This window comes from Indicator indicator, chromosome 3, assembly GCF_027791375.1.
Source record: "Indicator indicator isolate 239-I01 chromosome 3, UM_Iind_1.1, whole genome shotgun sequence".
NCBI lineage: Eukaryota > Metazoa > Chordata > Aves > Piciformes > Indicatoridae > Indicator > Indicator indicator.
In genome coordinates, this window is record NC_072012.1 from 45600201 (window position 1) to 45615607 (window position 15407).

Sequence of the window (15407 nt, forward strand, 5' to 3'; positions counted from 1 at the left end):
ACCTGTGCTAGATTCTGTGGTCCTGCTCTGGCAGGGGGGTTGGACCCAAAGATCTCCAGAGGTCCTTTCCAACCCCTAAGGTCCTGTGATCTATGCAGCTTTGCACTAGCCACTGAATTGCCTTTATACATTTTGCATTAATAGTTGTACAAATTCGGTAGTGGAGGTGAGTCTTATGGTGGTGTAAAACATTTTATCTTTGATGAGAAGCAAAATCATAAACAACAAGAAATGCTAGGGGGGAAAAGAGAGCAATTAATAGGGAATTTCAGTCTATTCTTTCCATTCAAAAACATGGCATCTATAAGAAAGAAGCTTTCATGCGTTAAATGTTCTCTGTTGGTATGAAAGCAACCAAAGGCAAATAAGCATTCCAGAAAATGGTATGGGATGATTCTTATTCCATTAGTTCCTTTCTTAGGTTGAAAGGGCCAAAGCCTTCTTTAGCTTCAGGATCATGAAAGATCAGAAGCACCTGTCCAGTTTGACATAGCAACCAACTTCCTTTATGCTTAAACTAATATAGAATTAAACCATCAGGGCCACACAGCTGTAATTCACCCCATTCCTCATGGGACCTTCTTTAATTGGGAAAGCTGGGAAGCAGTGCACAGGTTCCTGGCTGTTGCTGTTACCTGGACACTGCTTTCAAAGGCTGGAGGCACCTGACCCTGCCTGATCTAGAATGGTAAGGTGAGGTAGTCTTATGAATGCAAAGAAATCCTCTGTAGCCTAAGAAATGATCCAAGGAATCCTGTGTGACCTGTGCTAGATTCTCTGGTCCTGCTCTGGCAGGGGGGGTTGGACTGGAAGATCTCCAGAGGTCCCTTCCAACCCCTAACATCCTGTGATCCTGTGAATCATGGTTGGATGCTAGACCTTGCAAACCAAGCTAATAGGTGGTCTAATGGAGAAGGTCCTCTGGTGCTAATTTCACAAAGGCTGCTGTACTGATGGCTACTTGGCTTGTCTTTGCATCAGCTTAATTAAGCCTGCTCCTCAACACCTTAATCCCTGAGGCTGTTATTCCTTTTTAATCCCTAGTTTGAGATATTCAAAGGCAACTGTGAGACTGCATAGAGGAACCTTACACACACCACCCCGATACACCTTCCTCATGCACCTATGTTAGAAGCAGCAGAGAGTGTGCAAGTTCATCAGACTGTATCCTCTGTATCCTCTTTGATTTCCTTTAAGTTAGCTTCTCCTGCTTTTCTTTAAGGTAGGTCCAGTAGTAGAAGTGCAGGAAGAGAGCAATGAGGCTGAGAATGTAGAGGAAGACTGCGGTGTTGAAGCCATCAGGGAAGGGACATTCTGTGAAGAGGTTGTAGGAGGAGTGAGCAGCGATGGCTACGAACTGGCACTGGAAGGGGGGGAAGAAAAGAAGCAGGCAGGTTAGGGAACCTACATGAGACTACATGCCTCAGCTGACTACTGGGGTCCTCATAAAGAGGGTCACAACATCCTAGCAGTGTTCTCAACCCAGAGTATCGCCTGCTTGCCTCTCCAGACATCTCTGAGAACTTCTCTTTTAAGACCAACAGCGTTTTCTGAACATGAAAGGTGTCCACCAGACATTGAGGCTTGCCCAGTACTGCAGGGAGTGGGTTTGGAATCCAACCTCTCTTGCTAGAAGCAGCCCGCTGCTCTTATGCCACTTCTCTAGTCACAGGACAGTAACTGAGATCTTAGAACATGGAAATTAAAGGTGGGAGACTCCTCTTGCCCATTGGCAATCAGATTATTATCCCCATAATGATTTTGGTTTGCATTTTAGCCTACAGAGAAGAACTACAGGTGCTACTTTGACTCATTTGAACATTCATCCTTGTTTCTTTGTTTATTTTCATTCTATTTTCACTCCATTGTCCCCAGTCTTAATACTCTGAAGCAATGGGTCCTACCTACCAAAAGCATGTGAAATAAAAACTGATTTCTTCTGCTTTACATTGCATTACAAATAGCTTTTCATCTCATGCAATGCTTTCTTGTTCTGATTTCACCATTCAGAATAAATAAAGAGGTCTGGACCAGCCTTCAGTGCACCACTGTTTTACCTTCCTCTTCTCTGGTAACTAAATAATTTTGGTTTTGCATAAAAATCTCATTGTGTCAAATTAACTTTTGCAGATGCTTCACTATAATCATTGTCAGTATATATCACTATGTATGTTCACTATAATCATATAATCAGCATTGGAGTGCTGATTTTATGCTGTGTGTTTGAAAAACCACAGGGCTGTCAGGATTTGTCAACTCTTAGAGATGAGGGAAGGAAAGTCCTAAAGGATTCTGAAGGGGGCCTCCAAGAAGGCTGCAGAGGGACTGTTTGCAAATGCCTGCAGAGATAGGACAAGGAGCAAATCAGAGGAGATTTAGATTGGATATTAGGAAACAAGTTCAGTGCCATGAAGGTGGTGAACACTGACACAGGTTGCCCAGGGAGGTAATTGAGGTCCCATCCTTGGAGATATTCAAGGTCAGGCTCAACAGGGCTCTGGGCAACCTGACTGAATGGAGGATATCCCTGCCCACTGCAGGGGGGTTGGACTAGGATGACCTTTGTAGGTCCCTTCCAGCCCAAACCATTCTATGGTTCTATTTTTCTTTAACTAACCTGTTTGCCTGCAGTTAGACACATTCTTCCCTTTTGAAGAAACAGAATGAAGGCTTCTCAATCTGCTCTATTGAGCCTCCAAAATTTCCCTGAGTTACTGTACTACTCTTCTTACAATCAGATTGTTTTCAGGGCTCCAGAGGGGGAAAGACTGTCACATAGAAAAGGGAGAAAGGTAATTGGTATTTTTCCTCTTTTCTTCCAGTCATAAAGGTGAAGGCTTATTAGTTTCTGTGGTTCCTGAAGGCCTCTTTCTTGTTTCCTGAAAGTCCCATTCAGAGCATGTCACCAATCAGTGCACCTCTCAGAGCGGTACATGAGGACACCAAAGACATGGTGATTTCCACAGGCAGCAAAGAGAACAACTTGGGTGGGTAAGGGGGAAGATACAGACAGCAGGAACCATCACAAAGGACAGGTGAAGTGCAGAGACAAACCCATGGAACTCCTTACCAGCTGCATGATGGTTAGGTAACGTTTCCACCAGAGATAACGGTGCATCTGTGGTCCCAGGCTGGCCAGGGCATAGTAGCCATACATGAAGATGTGTACAAAGGAGTTGAGCATCCCAATAAAGAAGGCTGAGGAGTAAAGAAGTCAGGATGAGTAAGACACACAGTGTTCAAGATTAACCCTGTGATGGTCTCATAGCCACTATGATGAGACTCTCTCAGTCTGTCTTCATAAGAGGGCTGGAGCACCTCTCCTGTGGAGGGCTGGTGGGAGATGTGATGGTCGGAGGCTTGTCTAGGGTGCAGCGACCATGAGGTAGTGGAGTTTTCAATATGCAGGGAGATAGGGAGGAGCAGTAACAGAACCCTCACTTTGGACTTCCGGAGGGCAAACTTCAGGTTGTTCAGGCAACTCATTCGGAAAGTTCCCTGGGTAACAGCCCTTAAGAAGAAAGGGGTCCAGGATGGTTGGACCTACTTCAAACAGGAGCTCCTAAAGGCACAGGAAATGGCATTTCCCACATGATGTAAGACGAGCCGGCGGGGAAGACGACCGGCCTGGATGAGCAAGGAGCTCCTGAAGGATTTAAGGGAAAAAAAGAGGGTTTATCGCCTTTGGAAAGGGGGGGAGGCAACTAGTGATATGTTTAAGGATGTTGTTAGATCATGTAGAAGAAAAATTAGAGAGGCAAAAGCACAGTTAGAAATTAAACTGGCCGCTTCTGTGAAAGACAACAAAAAGCATTTTTATAAATATATTAATGCTAAAAAGAGGGGCAAGAGGAGCCTCCACTCTTTACTGGACGTGGAGGGTAACATTGTGACTAAGGATGAGGAGAAGGCTGAGATTCTAAATACCTTCTTTGCCTCCATTTTCAACAGTAAGGCAGGAGGACTTCAGGATAACTGGCCTCCTGAGCTGGTCGATGGGGTCAAGGAGCAGTGTTGTACTCCTGAAATCCATGTGGAATTAGTTCGAGACTTGTTGAGTCACTTGGATATTCACAAGTCCATGGGACCTGATGGGATTCATCCTAGGGTGCTGAAAGAGCTGGCAGATGAGCTGGCCAAGCCTCTCTCCATCATTTTCCACCAGTCCTGGCTCACTGGAGAGGTCCCAGAAGACTGGAAACTGGCCAATGTGACACCCATCCACAAGAAGGGATGGACAGAAGAATCTAGGAACTACAGGCCTGTCAGCCTGACCTCAGTGCCAGGGAAAATCATGGAGCAGATTGTCTTGGGGGCAATCACTGCATACCTGAAGGATAGCCAAGGAATCAGGCCCAGCCAACAGGGATTTAGGAAGGGCAGGTCCTGCCTCACCAACCTGATCTCCTTCTATGACCAGGTGACTGCCTGGTGGACGTGGGGCAGGCTGTGGATGTAGTCTACCTGGACTTCAGCAAGGCCTTTGACACTGTCCCCCACAGCAAACTCCTGGCCAAGCTGTCAGCCTGTGGCTTGGACAGCAGCATTCTGTGCTGGGTTAGGAACTGGCTGGAGGGCAGAGCCCAGAGAGTGGTGGTGAATGCTGCCACATTCAGCTGGCAGCCTGTCACTAGTGGTGTCCCCCAGGGATCAGTGCTGGGCCCCATCCTGTTCAATATCTTTATTGATGATCTGGATGAGGGGATTGAGTCCATCATCAGTAAATTTGCAGATGACACCAAGCTGGGAGCAGGTGTTGATCTGTTAGAAGGTAGAAGGGCTCTGCAGAGGGACCTTGACAGGCTGGACAGATGGGCAGAGTCCAACATGTTGGCATTCAACAAGTCCAAGTGCCGGGTGCTCCACTTTGGCCACAACAACCCCATGCAGAGCTACAGGCTGGGGTCAGAGTGGCTGGAGAGCAGCCAGACGGAAAGGGATCTGGGGGTACTGGTTGAGAGCAGCTGAACATGAGCCAGCAGTGTGCCCAGGTGGCCAAGACAGCCAATGGCATCCTGGCCTGCATCAGGCATAGTGTGGCCAGCAGGAGCAGGGAGGTCATTGTACCCCTGGACACAGCACTGGTTAGGCCACACCTTGAGTACTGTGTCCAGTTCTGGGCCCCTCAGTTTAGGAAAGATGTTGAGTTGCTGGAGCATGTCCAGAGAAGGGCAACGAGGCTGGGGAGAGGCCTTGAGCACAAGCCCTATGAGGAGAGGCTGAGGGAGCTGGGGGTGTTCAGCCTGGAGAAGAGGAGGCTCAGGGGAGACTTTATTGCTGTCTACAACTACCTGAAGGGAGGTTGTAGCCAGGAGGGGGTTGGTCTCTTCTCCCAGGCAACCAGCACCAGAACAAGAGGACACAGTCTCGAGCTGTGCAGGGGAAGTTTAGGCTTGATCTTAGAAAGAAGTTCTTCACAGCAAGAGAGATTGGCCTTTGGAATGTGCTGCCCAGGGAGGTGGTGGAGTCACCATCCCTGGAGGTGTTCAAGAGGGGATTGGACGTGGCACTTGGTGCCATGGTTTAGATAGGCATGAGGTGTAGGGTGACAGGTTGGACTCGATGATCTTTGAGGTCTCTTCCAACCTTCTTGATTCTATGATTCTATGATTCTATGACAGACTGAGAAAGTTGGGGCTGTTCAATCTGGAGAAGAGAAGGCTCCAACAAGACCTTATTGTGGCCTTCCAGTATCTGAAGGGGGCTACAAGAAAGCTGGTGAGGGACTTTTTAGGGTGTTGGGTAGTGATAGGACTGGGGGGAATGGAGTAAAAATAGAAATGGGGAGATTCAGATCGAATGCTAGGAAAAAATTCTTCCACATGAGGCTGGTGAGACATTGGAACAGGTTGCCCAGGGAGGTGGTAGAAGCCTCATCCCTGGAGGTTTTTAAGGCCAGGCTGGATGTGGCTGTGAATAACCTGATCTAGTGTGAGGTGTCCCTGCCCATGGCAGGGGGGTTGGAACTGGATGATCCTTGAGGTCCCTTCCAACCCTAACAATTCTATGATGGTTTCAAAACACTGCTATGCAGGAATCTTCAATCCAGACTCTGCCTAAGCAGCATGTCACAATTGTCCCTCTTCCTTTCAGCATGTATCCATCCCATATGTAGTGTTCAGAGACAGAGAAGAGCTTCCAAGGCAGAAGAAGAAATTGTTGATCCTCTGGTGTCAAGGCCATGTAGTGAAAATGGTTTCCCAAACCAGAATATGGCAGCATCTTGTATAGAGCCTACCTATAGTGGCCTAGGACTCAGATGGTCCTCTTTTAGTGGAGCAAAAAGGAGAAACAGTCTGAATACAGACCAGAAAGGGACTGGGGACTGGTCTGGACACAGAACAAGAAGGAGAAAACTGAAGGCTGGGCTGCTGCACCAGGCCCAGCTGAATGGCAGAGTGAGGGAGCAGTTGTTTTGGTGGAGATATATATGGACCTTGGAGAGGATGGTGTTGTCTCTCTTTGGATGCATTCTGGAGGAGGCAGTGAATCACAGAATTATGGAATGTCAGGGGTTGGAAGGGACCTCAAAGATCATCAAGTCCAACCCTCCTGCCAGAGCAGGATCACCTAGAGCAGGTCACACTAGAAGGTATCCAGGTGGGATTTTGAATGTCTCCAGAGAAGGAGACTCCACAACCTCTCTGGGCAGCCTGTTCCAGTGTTTTGTCACCCTCACAATGGAAAAAGCCATTCCTTATGTTCACATATTATATTCCTTACCAGTACTGCTGGTCTGATTAATCATCTTCTTATCAATCCTGCCCTTTTTCTAGAGGGAAAGAGCTGAGGTCACCCCCCTCTCTGCCATTCCTACCATGTTTGAGCATGCTGATGCATCTCCAGTGTTAAAACAGAGGGTTTAGTGGCTATAAATATGCAGGTTCTCCCCAGATTTCATGAAAACTAGGCTTAGCACTTGGATATTAGAACACATTTCTTCACTGAAAGGGTTCTCAAACCCTGGAACAGGCTCCTCAGGGAGGTGGTTGAATCCCCATCCCTGGAGGTGTTTGAAAGACAACAGAGATGTGGTGCTGATGGACATGGTTTAGCACCAGACTTTGCAGGGTTAGATCACAGTTGGACTTTAAAGCTCTTTCCCAACCAAAATGGTTCTGTGACAGCAAAGATATTGTCCTGTGATTCAGATGGCATCAACTGCAACACACATGGAAGTAGGTGAGCTTCCTACCTGCCCATCAGCCCATCTGCACTGTTTAGCTTACCTCCAAAGAAGAATCAAAACTGAACCACAAGGTGCCTCCAGAAGCATACCTTGTCCTCCAGGCACATATTTGACCCCTGACCACCAGTTGAAGAGCATGGTGCCATGATGGTACACGTGCAGAAAGGTGACCTGTTCTTGTTTCTTGCGCAGAATAAAGAAAACCTGAAAGAAGCCAGGCAAAGGAAAACCCTCAGTTGATGTGTTTGCACAAAAGAGATTTTACACCCAAAAAAAAAAAAAGTGATCAATACAGTTAATGATGATTCTGGATCTCCCAAATCAGTTTTCTCTGCTGTTGATGAGAGCTGGTGGAATTGAATGCAGTAGGTCCTGTATTATCTGAGAGACAGAGACCTGCTGAAGAGAATCCAACAGAGAGCCACGAGGATGCTTAGGGGACTTGAGCATCTCCCCTAGGAAGAGAGACTGAGAGCCCTGGGACTGTTTAGTGTGGAGAAGAGAAGGCTGAAAGGGGATCTGATCAATGTCTATCAATATCTGAGGGGTGGGTGTCAAGTGGAGGGGGCCAGGCTCTTTTGGGTGGTGCACAGTCATAAGACAAGGAACAATGGATACAAACTTGAACACAGAAGATTTCACCTCAGCATGAGGAGAAACTTCTTTCCAGTGAGGGTGACAGAGCACTGGAACAGGCTGCCCAGGGGGGTTGTGGAGTCTCCTTCTCTGGAGACTTTCCAACCCCACCTGGATGCATTCCTGTGCAGACTACCCTAAGTGATCCTGCTCTGGCAGGGGGGTTGGACCTGATGATCTCTGGAGGTCCCTTCCAACCTCTGATATACTGTGAAACCAGCAGGTAGAATTTCTTCCACAGAGCCCCAACCATTTTTACCTTTGGATTCAGGTCCCAAAGTCCAAAGAGGACACATCTGAGGCTCTGAGTGATCCTGCATACCATTCACAGCTCTGTGGGTCTGATCCTTTTCAGGACATAGGTTAGATGTTTACTGGTACCAGACAATGATCCACAGAAAAAGTGCTGTGTTGAATGCATTCCTGTGTGACCTGTGCTAGATTCTGTGGTCCTGCTCTGGCAGGAGGGTTGGACTCCATGATCCCCAGAGGTGCCTTCCAACCCCTAACATCCTGTGAGCCTGTGATGCCCAAGCCCTTCTGGAATTGGCACCAGTAGAGAATGGTTTTGGCAGATGAACATGTTGTCAGGTCACTGTATTTCAACATGCACACACACATAACAAAAAGTGAGTCTGCTTTTCAGGGACAGAGGACCAGCACAAAGCTTCTTTTGCTGCTGCTGAAAACAGAGAGCATATTGGTCAACCCTCTGGCAATAAGCCTAGAAGGTCTTCATGTGCATTTCAACTACAGAACAGGAGGTTCCACCTCAACATGAGGAGGAACTTCTTCACTGTGAGGGTCACAGAGCACTGGAACAGCCTGACCAGAGAGGTTGTGGAGTCTCCTTCTCTGGAAACTTTCAAACCCCATCTGGATGCATTCCTGTGTGACCTGTGCTAGATTCTATGGTCCTGCTCTGGCAGGGGGGTTGGACTGGAAGATCTCCAGAGGTCCCTAACATCCTGTGATCCACTTTTCAGACAATGTGCTGTCAACTTATACCCTAAAGATCTTCAAAGTCTTAGACTAGGATGCCAGCTTACTCCTGCTGACCAAGCAGAGGGGTGGGATTGCTCTGTGAGTTCAGCCATTTACTTAGTTCATTTATAGTATAGGAGAAGGCCTGAAGAGCAGCTAGAAATTGGTACTGTTTTCAGGGAAGCTTTCAATTTCACATGGGACACAAATATTTAACCCACAACAGGGAGAGTTTGTAGCAGGACAGATACCTGTACATCTGCAGCTTCTTTATGGCTCAGCTAACCACTATTACTCAGCCAGACAGGCAATGCAGAGCCTGGCTGACTCTGGCTGACTGTCTGAATCAACTGGTAGCTAAGATTTTGGGGGACCATCTGTCAATAGCCAGGGTTAAAGCTTCTTCCCTAACACAATGATTAGGAGAGAATGCCCACCCACAAGAAGGGTGCTGGAGGGCTACAAGGATGATTAAGGGATGGGGCACTGCCTGATGAGGAAGGGCTGAGAGCCCTGGGGCTGTTCAGTCTGGAGAGGAGAAGACTGAGAGGGGATTTAATCAATGTCTATAAATATCTGAGGGCTGGGGGTCAGGAAGGAAGGGACAGGCTCTGCTCACTTGTGCCCTGGGATAGGGCAAGGGGCAATGGATGTAACCTACAGCAGAGGAAGTTCCATCTCAACATGAGGAGGAATTTCTTTACTGTATGGGTCACAGAGCACTAGAACAGGCTGCCCAGAGAGGCTGTGGAGTCTCCTTCTCTGGAGGCTTTCCAGCACTGTCTGGATGTGTTCCTGTGTGACCTGTGCTGGATTCTATGGTCCTGCTCTGGCAGGGGGGTTGGATTTGAAGATCTCCAGAGGTCCCTTCCAACCCCTAACATCCTATGATCTGTGATCGACTGAAACAGAGACAGGCAAACTGGCACAGCAGCGATTCTTTTTTTCTGGAAAGGGGCTGCTGAGGAAACCTAGCAGCATGATATCCAGTGGTAGAGCTGGACCCTTGCAAGCCACATGCTGTTAAAGAACACAACACTGAAGCTGTGCCCACTGCTTTAACAGGACCATCCTCATTCCCACAAACGGGAAGAGCAGGACACTTCAGAACAGCATTTACTGAAGAGCATCAGCCCGATCGATACAGGATGAGGCAAACACAGCAGCTGTCGGCACCTTCCCCTTTGTGACAAGGCAGTGATTTATCTACAGCAGCAGCCCCGCGGCGGAGCCGAGCTGAGCCCTCCTTACCGTATCAAGCAGTTCGATGACTTTGGAGAAGAAGAACCACCAACACACTCTTGCCATCTGCTGGGCAGCACAAAGAAACGCTGTTAGACCTCAAAGGCACCGCTCCTCTCACGGCCTGAGATTTTCAGCCATGCCCTATGTGAACGCTGCCCACCCAAAGGGGAAAACCCAGGGGTAGGGCTCTTTTATGGCTGTGGTTTTGCTTTGTTGAGCTGGGAAGGGGAAAGACATTCAGGGTTGCTTAGATACTTTGTTAGCTGTGCTGCTTCCTCTGACTTGGCAAGGGTGAGCTACTCAGAAAGTGTTTCTAGCCTGATGGCAAGAACCTGAAAAACTCAAGAGACAATATCCATGCCTGAATCTGTTCAAAGCCTGCTTGTATCTGGAAGCAAAACATAATAGCTCTGAATCCAAACAGGAAAAAAAACCCCAACAAAACAAAACAACAAAAACTCAGGCAGCATTTTGGAAAGCTAAAGCTGGTGAGATGCAAACCTCTCTGTGATGGTCAGGAAATGAATAGTTTTAGTCAAATCTCCCTGCTAAAAGAAATGTTGAGTAAGATTGCAAAGCTGAGGATATAAAAATTGGTTTTGTGATTGCTAATGATCACCCAGAATCTTTCTATAGTCAGTGGAAAGAGTCACATCTGTTTCAATAGTTGCTATATCAATACCAGACATCTCTCTTCAGACTGAAGGATCACTCCAGTGATCACAGAGAACCTAGATGGCTGTGTTGACTGAGCAGAATAAATTATAGAGAACTGAAAGGGAAGCACAACTACTGAAGCAGACAATTTAGTAGAACAGCTTTACAAGCAGCAAACTGGAGCAAAAAGCCTTCTTAAGCATGCAAATTGTTTTTATGAGCAAAACAATCTGGATACCCATGGGAAGAGCAGGGCCTCATGCAAGCCTTTTATAGAACTGTACCCTCATTCCTAGTTCACTTTGGCTGTAATCCACTGGCTGGCACAGGTAGCTGTAGTTGCCCAAGACTGAAGTCACTAGAAACTGAAACAAAAGAAAAGCAAAAGAGATCCATTTTTCTGTTCAACAGCATCTGTTCCAAAAAAAAAAAAAAAAAAAAAAAAAAAAAAAAAAAAAGATGTGCATATTAATGCTCAGGTAATAGGGACTTAATCTAGTAATCACTGACAGGAAAAAATCCATGCAATTTATATACAGCTGAACAAATAGTACCAAAACTAAAACAAAGTACTTCACAGCCTCATTGGAATCTGAAATGAAAATTTTGCCTGAGGATATTTGTCGTTCTTTCTGCAGTCACTGGAGTGCTCAAAAACACTTCAGAAGGAACAGTGAATTCTAGGCTTCAGAATCTCTCTGACAATACACTGCTTTCCTCTGCAAGATCCTATCCTCTTGGGATTTCACAGAATCACAGAATTGTTAGGGTTGGAAGGGACCTCAAGGATCATCCAGTTCCAACCCCCCTGCCATGGGCAAGGACACCTCACACTAGATCAGGTTGCCCAGAGCCACATCCAGCCTGGCCTTCAAAACCTCCAGGGATGAGGCTTCCACCACCTCCCTGAGCAACCTGTTTCAGTGTCTCCCCAGCCTCATAGGGAAGAATTTCTTCCTAACCTCTAATCTAAATCATCCCTGTGCTAGTTTGGATCCATTCCCCCTAGTCCTATCATTACCTGACACCCTGAAAAGTCCCTCCCCAGCTTTCTTGTAGCCCCCTTCAGACACTGGATGACCACAATAAGGTCTCCTTAGAGCCTTCTCTTCTCCACACTGAACAACCCCAACTCTCTCAGCTTGTCCTCATAGGAAAGGTGCTCCAGCCCTCTGATCATCCTGATGGCCCTCCTCTAGACCTGTTCAGATTTTGCTGATCAAATTTGCCTGTTAATTGGAAAGCCAAAACCTGGACCAAGTAACTGGTATAACAGACCAACCAAGCACAGACAAGGAATTTTCATAGCTGGATTTGCACCCTCCAAAATTGCAATTTGCTTCAAATGTAAAGCAAAAGAGCAAATTTGTCAACATCAGCATTTTTTTTCAAACCTATTTTGGCCAGGGTTCCCTCAGAGAGTTTTTGGGGGCCTACATGACCTAGGGAAAGGCTTGCAGAAAGGCTGGTGAGCAATACTCTCAGCAGCAGGCAGCTGCAGTGTATTTGGCACTCTTGGAGAGGACAATGTAAGTCTGGATACTAAGCCTGAAACAAAATGAGGAGGTTCTTTGACCTCCATACACTCCCACAAGCAGTGAGATCTCAACTTTAAATTCCTTCTTCCAGGAACCTTTCAATGTTAATTTTATGAGGGAGAGCAAGATCAAGAAACGGGAGGAAATGAGGTATGCTTTGGAAACTACACTTTCAACAGGGCTATACTGCTCCTCTTGTGGCAAAATGGAGTCATAGAATCATAGAATGGTCTGGATTGGAAAGGACCTCCAAAGGTCATCTGGTCCAACCCTCTCTGCAGTCATCAGGGACATGCTCAACTAGATCAAGTTGGCCTGAGCCCTGTTGAGCTTCCACTTGAATATCTGCAGGGATGGGGCCTCAACTACTTTCCTGGGCAATCTGTTGCAGTGTTTTACCACCCTCATGGTAAAGAACTTGTTCCTGGTATGCAATCTAAATCTGCTCTTCTCTAGTTTGAAGCCATTGCCCCTCATCCTATCACTGCAGGCCTTTGTAAACAGTTTCTCTCCATCCTTCCTGTAGGCTCCCTTCAGGTACTGGAAGGCTGCCATTAGGTCTCCCTTGAATCTTTTCCTCCCCAGGCTAAATACCCCCAGCTCATTCAGCCTGTCCTTGTAGCAGAGGTGTTCCAACCCCTTAATCCTTTTTGTAGCCCTCCTCTGGACCTTCTCCATCAGCCCCATGTCCTTCCTGTATTGAGGACTCCAGACCTGGATGCAGTACTCGAGCTGAAGTCTCACCAGAGCAAAGTTCAAGTTGGCTTCTAGTTCTTTCATTTGAGTCCATCAGCAAAAGCTGTTGAAATGCCTCTGGCTTTCAAACACATCCTGGCTGCTTACCTAGGAGCCAGTCCTGTCTCCTCACCTCATAAAACATGTAGCTTGATAATGTCATCATGGTGAGATTGTAGGCAAGCAGCAAGCCTCGCAGCTGCAGCGCTTCCCGCTGACGCATGTAGAAGGGCCCCAGTGTCACAACCAAGAGGTAGGAGGCAAAGAGAAGTGTGACTGGAAGTGGAGAATACACCAGGGGCCATGGTGCTGTCCTTGGATCTGAAATGCAAAACAAGCAGCCAAAGCTGGCACATCCCATACACTGTAGAATCATAGAATCACAGAATCCTAGAATCATAGAATCAATCATAAAATCACAGAATCATAGAATCAATCACAGAATCAATCATAGAATCACAGAATCAATCACAGAAACACAGAGTAAATCATAGAGTCATAGAGAGATCATAGAATCATGAGGAAGAACTTCTTCACTGTGAGGGTCACAGAGCACTGGAACAGGCTCCCCAGAGAGGTTGTGGAGTCTCCTTCTCTGGAGAATTTCCATCCCCATCTGGATGTGTTCCTGTGTGACCTGTGTTAGATTCTATGGTCCTGCTCTGGCAGGGGGGTTGGACTCCATGATCTTCAGAGGTCCCTTCCAACCCCTAACATCCTGTGATCCAAAATCCTGTGACCAACAGGTCCAATAACGCAGCCCCTCAGGTAGGGCTGTTAATTTCTTGTCTTAAGAAGTTGTTTTCTAGTCACTCCAGGAGCCTCCCAGATTGCCTACAGCCAGCTGTGCTACTTTCCCAACAGATGCTGGGGTGCTTAAAATCCCCCAGAAGGATTCCTGACCTGTCAGTCCCAAGCTCCACACCCCTCTCAGTGTTATAGCCTTGGGATCCTTGCAGAAGTTCTCTACCCTGCTGAGTCCTGCAGGGGATTATATTTGGGTTTTTTTAATGCCATCCCTGTCCACATTGCTCTGCTAATCCTCATCCCTTCTAAACCTTCCAATTCTTTGCTGTTCCTGTTATGGGTTGTGTCAAGAGCTCTTTGATACTCCATTTCTGGATGTCATCTGTTTCAGCCCATTGTAAGTCTTGAACCTGAATTTAGACTCTGTCATGAAATTCAAGTCCTAAAACATAGAATCATAGAAACTTTTTGGTTGGAAAATGCCTTTAAGATCATCCAGTCCAAGCATTACCTAATTCTACCAACTCCAGTGCTAAACCATGTCCCTTAGCAGCACATCTATGTGTCTTTACAACCTCTGGCACTATCCCCCATGTCCTTCTCCTGTCCAGAGCCACCATGCAGGTTTGCCATTTTACCTTCATGTCATTTTCCCTGCATTTAACTCCAGGGATCCAACTGACTCCTGTGAGACCAAACTGGACAGGCAGAACCTCTAACTGTTGAAGATCTGAAATCTCCCAACTGCAAAATATCAGATCTCAAACACTGAGGAGTGGTTTCTGTCAATATTTTCTTTGAGAATAGGTTTTGCCAGCATCACAAGGAGTTTAAATCTGAAAGAATTAACTCTTTGGTCTCCTAAAACACTGAGGAGTGGTTTCTGTCAATATTTTCTTTGAGAATAGGTTTTGCCAGCATCACAAGGAGTTTAAATCTGAAAGAATTAACTCTTTGGTCTCCTAAAACACTGAGGAGTGGTTTCTGTCAATATTTTCTTTGAGAATAGGTTTTGCCAGCATCACAAGGAGTTTAAATCTGAAAGAATTAACTCTTTGGTCTCCTAAAGTTTCCTAATGAGACACAAATATGTTGGTTTTGTTGTTTTTTTTTTTTTAATTTCAATCACTTTCTTTAATATTCCACATTTAACAGGCAATCCCAAGCAAACATTTCAGCATCTGGTCAGAACCCACTGTGCACTGAATAGAAAGCTGCCTACAGTTCCCAGCTATGGGCAGGGGAAATCTCCATCCTCTTTCTTTACTGTAAACCAGCTGGCATGGCCTTGAGATGTATTTTTAAGACTTAAGGGAAGTTCATGATCATGGAAAAGGAAAACAGACAATCTGCCTAGCAAAAATAATGTGGGCTCATATAAGGATCATGTTCCTTCTAGGTTTTATTCTTCCTGATCATGCTGTTCCTGTGTAAATTCCTCTCTAAGACAGCATCTCTACCTACCTCCACTCTCAAGGATCCAGTTGTAGAATTCCTGAGCTTTTTGCCAAGTTGAAGCCATCACAAGTTCTGGAAAGAAATTAAAATTAGCATTGCCAAGATCAGGCTAACCTCATTTATCCTAACCTTGACTGAAGCTTCCTTAGACAAGAGCTCAGGGCTACAGATCACGAAAAGAAAATGGTTTGTTCTTTGTAGACACTCAAATTTTGAGC

The 15407-nt window shown here is 46.4% G+C and overlaps 1 protein-coding gene across 1 annotated transcript; it reads right to left on the reverse strand.

The window, feature by feature from the left end:
- Positions 1–1192: 1192 nt before the first annotated feature.
- LOC128981187 (elongation of very long chain fatty acids protein 4-like) lies at positions 1193–15253 on the reverse strand. Its single transcript, XM_054399859.1, has 7 exons — positions 15196–15253; positions 13118–13305; positions 10996–11076; positions 10061–10117; positions 7279–7393; positions 3071–3198; positions 1193–1363 (listed from the first exon to the last, which is right to left on the reverse strand). The coding sequence occupies exons 1-7, from the start codon at positions 15251–15253 to the stop codon at positions 1193–1195; spliced, it is 798 nt and encodes a 265-aa protein (XP_054255834.1).
- Between the last annotated feature and the right edge of the window lie 154 nt (positions 15254–15407).